The 6,697-nt window shown below is 49.0% G+C and overlaps 1 protein-coding gene across 6 annotated transcripts; it reads left to right on the plus strand.

Moving 5' to 3' along the window:
* The first annotated feature begins 214 nt into the window (after window positions 1-214).
* On the plus strand, window positions 215-5,437 carry FOXA2 (forkhead box A2). 6 transcript variants are annotated; one of them, XM_074287734.1, is made up of 3 exons: window positions 215-365; window positions 2,001-2,070; window positions 3,373-5,437. In XM_074287734.1, exons 2-3 carry the CDS (start codon window positions 2,002-2,004, stop codon window positions 4,684-4,686), a joined length of 1,383 nt encoding a protein of 460 aa, XP_074143835.1. In that variant the 5' UTR covers window positions 215-365; window position 2,001; the 3' UTR covers window positions 4,687-5,437. The 6 variants fall into 6 exon arrangements, with proteins under 6 accessions (XP_074143835.1, XP_074143837.1, XP_074143834.1 ...); XM_074287736.1 differs by having other exon boundaries at window positions 232-385; XM_074287733.1 differs by lacking the exon at window positions 215-365 and adding an exon at window positions 674-859.
* The last annotated feature ends 1,260 nt before the right edge of the window (window positions 5,438-6,697 follow it).

The following is a 6,697-nucleotide window of genomic DNA, read 5'->3' on the forward strand; positions in this document are numbered from 1 at the left end:
CTCTGTGTAACCTACTCCAGTCTATCTGTCGGTACTAGCTGTACACTTATATCAATGAGATGTCTCCCAGTTCGTCTGTCTGCTGGCGTCTGTCTATCTCTTCACCTGTCTATCTCTTAACTGCCTATCACCGATTGATCTCCATTTGTCTTCGACTCTTGGCAGGGACTGCAGAAATTGGCCGCGACGACTATAGGCGGATTTTCAGACCTTGGGGTTCTGGGAGGGGTGGATGTGAAAGCAGAGGCTTATGAGGAGTCCCCACTTCCTCGGCTGGACTGTAGTCTGGATTCCAAAGAATGAATTTCCGTGGACTGGCTGAACTGGGCTGGTTCCTGCTACTCCAGGGTTGACTGTCTGACCTGGTAAATCTAAAGAATAATACGTAGTGCCAGGGGTCGACTGAAACAGAGAGCAAAGAAGGCGTGTGTGTGAGAGAGAGCGGGGTGTTTTTCTTTCTTTCACTCTCTCTTTTTAATCTCTGTTGGTTGGGAGGGAGGAGAGAACACCAGAGGGAAGAACATTCCTATGGCCCCAGTCTATTTCCGTGAGATTTGTTTGCTTATTTATTTATTTCTTCCCGTTGTCGGTTTGTTTTAATTACGAAACTCTGTGGGTACCTTGGTTGTAACTAGGTAGTAACCTTGCAACCGACTTTTCTGAGTGTCAGAGACAATCGAAGATTCTAAAACCCAGGGACTTCTGCCTCTCTACCCAGCACCGGACCTTTCCCCCTGGCCTTCCGCAGCCGCCGGGTTCCGAGGCAGAAAATGTTCCCACCATGCACCATAAGTAGCTGCTTGGGGTCTTAATTGTAATAGGGAGGTCCCTCCAAGGAGCAGCAGCAGGAGAGTTAAAGGTGTGTAAACAGTTTTTCTAAATATGACAGGGCTTTGCAAATTTACTCCTTAGTTGGGTTGTTTTGACAGGGAATGATCGCCCAGAGCAAAGAAACCCGGAATAAATAAATCCAGGGTTTATAAGCAGCTTCTGAGAGAAGCCCGGGAGCCAGTCTCTGTGGCTGGCAAGCGCAAACTAGCCGTGCCAAGTAGCCTAGAGAAGCATGACCGTGGAACTGCTGCCCAGGGACCAGACACTAGCTCCCGGGGGCACTGCCCCCCCTTTTCCCGCTACCTTGTCCCCTTATTCACAGCCAGCGTACAAATGGAGAGGGAAGAAAGAAAATGGGCAGTCAAAATTTCTCTGTGTCTCTGTGTGTGTGTGTCTTTTTTTCCATTTCCTCTTGATTATCTCCTCTCCCCCTCTTTTCTAACCCTTTCCTGGCTCTGGGATAGTTCCTTCCAGCTGGAACGGAATGGTGTCTGTTCTGGCGGTCCGGTTTTTGCGAAGGGGCAGGTGTAGGGTAGGGGGGCAGAAGCTCTCAGCCTCACGCCTAGGTGTGAGCTGATTATTCAAATAGGCTGCCGGGGACCTGGGGATTGGAGGCCAGCCCCAGCGCGCTGTGCTATATCACCAGGCACTAACGTCACTGCAGCACTCGTCCTCCTCCTCCTCTTTCTACACCTCCTCTTAGTCCTCCTCCTCCTCCTCCTGGTCGTCCTCCCCCTCTTCATGTAGAGGGTTTTCCGTCGCCTTAGGGCATCTTTTCACTGCTAGCCACTGCCACCCACCCAGGCAGCAGCAGCTAGAGCCGGGAGAACAGCAGCAGCCTCTATACCTACAGCAGCACACTCTCTCCCCCCCCCTGCTTTCCCCTCCCCCTCTTCCTCCTCCTCCTCCTCTTCCTCCTCTCCCTCCTCCACCTCCCTGCTAGCCCACCCCTCCCATCCCCTTCAAACCACCACCTCCGGCAGAGGGAGAAAGAGGGAGTGAACCAGAGAGAGTGTGTGTGTGAGGAAGAGGGAGGGGAGGGTGGCTTGCCTGTGTTTTTTTTTTTTTTTTTTTTTTTTTTTTTAGGGGTGGGGTGGGGGTGGGGGGGGTGATTGCTCGTCGTTTGTTGTGGCTGTTAAATTTTAAACTGCCATGCACTCTGCTTCCAGTATGCTGGGAGCTGTGAAAATGGAAGGGCACGAGCACTCAGACTGGAGCAGCTACTATGGAGAACCCGAGGTAAGAACTTGTCTCCCCTCTCACACTTTTTTCTTTCTTTATTTTTTCTTCCTTTTTTGGATTCTGTGGGATGGTGGTAGTTGTTGGTGGTTGGTGGCGGTGGCGGTAGTGGTTTCTTTTCCCAATTTAGGCGGCTGCCGCCACTACCACTACCCCCACCCCCTTCCTAGCCTCCCCCACCCCCAACTTCTCGCTACAGCCTCCTTTTCCTCCCTTCTTAGGCTAAAATGGGTCTCTTTTTTATACGACACTGTGTTAGCCTTGAGATAATATTAACTTTGTGATCAAATATTGACTTGTGGCGCCTCCAAATCCTCTTCCGTGGCTGAGCCACACTATCCTAACAAAGTTGTGTTTGGCAGAGATCGGTTGGGGAGGGGGTGGGAGGGTGAATAAGGGGAGGGGAGGGGAAGGTGGGTTGTTGGAAAAGAAGAGGACTGAAAGAGGAATGGAGAAAGAAAAAAAAAAAAGAAAGTTTTAAGATTCCTAAGTAGAGGAAGAGTTTGGTATTATTCACCGTACCCCGGATTAAGTGCAATTTGATTGTTTTCAGATTTTAATTTTCTAGTTTAAGCCCCGGGGGGAGGAGGGGAAGAGGGGAGGAGGGAAAAGACTTTGGATTGTTTCTAAATCAGGTAACCCCAAATCTGTGCTTGTGGCCCCGGCCAAGCGGCGTTCTGCAGGCTTCCGTTGCTGGGTAGCGAAACGTGAATCTTCCCCCTTCCCTCCCCCCCACGCCTCCGCCCAATTCAAGTTGGAAGCCGAGTTTCTAGATGCGATTCAATGAGTTTGGGGCGGCTTTAAGAAGAAGAGAAAATGTTAAAAGACATTTAAGTGGGAAATAAAGAAGCTCTGTGCTAAATTTGGGGCGATTGGCCTGACCAACCCGAAGTGTAAAAAGTCTCAGGCCACTGCTCGCGGCTCCCACGCCTCCCTCCACACACCACCCCCGGGCGATCAAGGGACGCTTTGTGGGATTGAAGTTGGAGAGGCAGGTCGGGAGGTGGCTGCCCTAGATAGTCGCCTAGCATTCTTCCTGGGCTGGAGCAGAGGGAAGGGAAGGGAACTGAACACACAGAACCGGGAAGCTCTACTGCCTAGTTGGCACTTTCCTTAGTGACCTAGGGTGGGAAGAGAAGAGGGTCTTTCTAGTGCTTTGGGGGAGAACATCGCTTGTGCAGTCCATTTCTGTGTTAATACTCTGTCCCCTTCTTCCCCTCCCTCATTTTTTCTTTATTCCTCTATTCCCTGTTCTCGTTATCTCCCTCCCTCCCTCCCTGCCTTACCCTGGTGTCTCCACAGGGCTACTCCTCGGTGAGCAATATGAATGCGGGCCTGGGCATGAACGGCATGAACACTTACATGAGTATGTCGGCTGCCATGGGCAGCAGCTCGGCCAACATGAGTGCCAGCTCCATGAATATGTCTTCTTATGTGGGAACTGGCATGAGCCCCTCCCTGGCAGGCATGTCCCCAGGGGCTGGGGCCATGGCCGGCATGGGGGGCACAGCCGCCCCAGGGGTTACTGGTATGGCTCCCCATCTGAGCCCCAGCATGAGTCCACTGGGGGGACAGGCCCCTGGGAGCATGAACAGTCTGGCTCCCTATGCCAACATGAACTCTATGAGTCCCATGTATGGGCAGGCCAGCCTCAACCGATCCAGAGACCCTAAGACTTACCGGCGGAGTTACACACATGCCAAGCCTCCCTATTCCTACATCTCCCTCATCACTATGGCCATTCAGCAGAGTCCCAACAAGATGCTGACACTTAGCGAGATCTACCAGTGGATCATGGACTTGTTCCCCTTCTACCGACAGAACCAGCAGCGTTGGCAGAATTCCATCCGCCACTCACTCTCCTTCAATGACTGTTTTCTGAAGGTGCCTCGCTCACCCGACAAGCCTGGCAAGGGCTCCTTTTGGACTTTGCACCCAGATTCTGGTAACATGTTTGAGAATGGCTGCTACCTGCGTCGGCAGAAGCGCTTCAAGTGCGAGAAACAGTTGGCACTGAAGGAGGGAGGGGGAGGCCCAGGGGGTGGAGGCAAGAAGCCAGGTGGAGGAAGTGGTGGAGCTGGAGGGCAGCAAGCACCGTTAGGGGAGGGCAGTGGGGGTTTGCCCCCCACTAGCGGCTCTGACAGTTCTGCTGGCACAGAGTCGCCTCACTCCAGCGCCTCCCCCTGCCAAGAGCACAAGCGAGGTGGTTTGGGGGAGCTGAAGGGCACTCCAGCAGCCCTGAGTCCTCCTGAGCCTGCCCCATCCCCAGTCCAGCAGGCACACCTGCTGGGTCCACCCCACCACCCAGGCCTGCCCCCAGAGGCACACTTGAAGCCGGAACACCACTACGCCTTTAATCACCCCTTCTCCATTAACAATCTCATGTCATCTGAGCAACAGCATCACCACAGCCATCATCACCATCACCACCACCACAAAATGGACCTTAAGGCCTATGAACAGGTGATGCACTACTCTGGCTACAGCTCCCCCATGCCTGGCAGCCTGGCCATGGGCCCCATTACGAACAAAGGGGGCTTAGAATCCACACCCCTCACTGGAGACACAACTTACTATCAAGGGGTATATTCTCGGCCCATTATGAACTCTTCCTAAGAGTTGGGGTTTGGGGGTAGGCAGAAGGACCTCTGCCTATGGAGGTGGGAAAAGAAGAGAAGGGATGACTATGGACTTTTTGGTTGTTTTCTGAGAGGAGAAGGGTGGAGTGGGCGAATCAAGACCATGTTGTCCATATCTGCAGAGAACATCGGTTCCTGTCCCCTAGCTTTTGGCTCCCTGGCTCCCCATTATTGTGTAGGGAGGAAAAGGAAAATGTTTGTAAAGTCTCCAGTTTTCCACTACTGTTTAGACACCCCATTTCTCCCAGCATCGTTTGAATTTTGATTTTTGTTGTTGTTGCAGGGAAGTCTTACCTTTTTTTTTTCTTTGTGAGAGAGTGATGATTAAAAAAAAAAAAAAGCAAAAAAAAACAAAAACAAAAAAAACAAAAAACCTGATTTTGGTGTAAAAACTTGTAGTTTTAACTAAGAACCAAAAGGTTGTGCCTGTTGTTTTGTTTAAAAAAAATAGAGGGAAAAAAAGGAAAATAGAAAAAGTAAGGGTCTGTTGTTGTAATTGACCCACCCCTCATTCATGTTCCTGGGAGAGTGAAATACAGTACTTGGCTCTGATTAATTTATGGTTTCTGTATGCTTTATTTATGGCTTATAAATGTGTATTCTGGTGGTAAAGAGCCAGATTTTTCATAAATCTCTATTAAAGTGTTATTACCAGTTTTCCCCACTGAATCTTTTCTTCCCCCCTTCATTACATTAAATAAAATTTAAATGTTGGCATCTAGAAATAAGTTTTTAAAGTGTTGGGAAAAAGATGAGGAGCGCCTTTTAAATCTGCACTCATAATCTATGCCAGTGCTCAGGTGTACAAAATACCCTGGCAGCCCAAAATACTGACAACAGAAAAGGACAACTACATCTATAGAATATTTGCCAGAAAATTGTTGGGGGGTGTTGTGTGTGTATGTGTTTTTAACCGACCAAAGGCTATTTAAACATGGTGAAGCCACTGAGCACTAAATTGTGGGAACCTTTAAAATATTCTTAGATCGAAGGCTCGTTTATTTTTTGCTCATCTCAGGACATAATAGAAAAAGACTGGAAAGTTTTAGACCGTCTTATTTCCCAGTTCATTTATCACAAAGTTGGCTTAGCAGAAAGGGCGTTTTAAAGATATGGTTGAAAAGTAGACTCCCCTATTCTTCTCCCCCCTCCTCCCTGCCCTCACTATCCAAAAGAGTCCTTTTATTGGGAATGAAGCTAGTCAGATCTACCTAATGTCCACCAGGTTAAAAAAAAAAATCCAAAGACCTTTGTAAAACTCTGACTCTCAGTCTTGCTGGCGCCAGGCTGAAATTTCGGAGCTTTCTCCACACACATCTCTCCCTTCTTACCCCACCTCCCCAATTCTGCAACTATCACAACCTTGGAAAGTATTACTTAGTCTGGGAGGGGAGAGGTGACTGATGCAAATCCTGTTTTGCAATCCCTCAAACGATTAGCCTAGAGAAACCAAAGTACTGATTACAGTCATTTCAATTGGAGCACAATGAATTGATGACTTTGGTTTTTTAATAAATTTTGAGAAATATTGATAAAAATCAACTTCTTAATAGTAGATTAAGTGGGAGAGTGAGGAGGAGGTATTTGCCTATAAACCACCTAAAAGATTACAACAATAGGGCAGTCTCCGAATTTTACTTAAAACTCACCAGGCATTCCTGAATGTGGGGGTGGGTGAGTGGGGACGATGAGGAGAAGGGGGAGAAGAATTGATTCCAGGGAAAAGATCAGAATTTGGCATTCCCCTTCAAGGCTGGATTACATCAGATACCTGGAATGGGCTTTGGAATCAATCCCCTGAGAGAGTGGACTGGCTTACAAAGATACGGGAAGGTAGTAGGACATTCTGTGTTCCTGGTTCCAGAAGTCCAAATGGATCATAATGAACAAATCCTTACAAATCTGCTCGGTTCCCTCTAGACACACAGCCTGGGGGGGGGGGGAGGGGATTGACTATATTTTGAGCTGGAAAATGAGAGGAAACTATC

The sequence above is a fragment of the Sminthopsis crassicaudata genome, chromosome 2 (assembly GCF_048593235.1).
Source record: "Sminthopsis crassicaudata isolate SCR6 chromosome 2, ASM4859323v1, whole genome shotgun sequence".
NCBI classification, from domain to species: domain Eukaryota; kingdom Metazoa; phylum Chordata; class Mammalia; order Dasyuromorphia; family Dasyuridae; genus Sminthopsis; species Sminthopsis crassicaudata.

What these genes read in the sequence shown, in the direction of transcription:
- FOXA2 (XM_074287731.1), top strand. Translation starts at nt 1,984, where the DNA reads ATGCACTCTGCTTCCAGTATGCTGGGAGCTGTGAAAATGGAAGGGCAC. An exon ending in GCTACTATGGAGAACCCGAG is followed by an intron (nt 2,071 to 3,372) that starts GTAAGAACTTGT and finishes GTGTCTCCACAG; the next exon opens with GGCTACTCCTCGGTGAGCAA.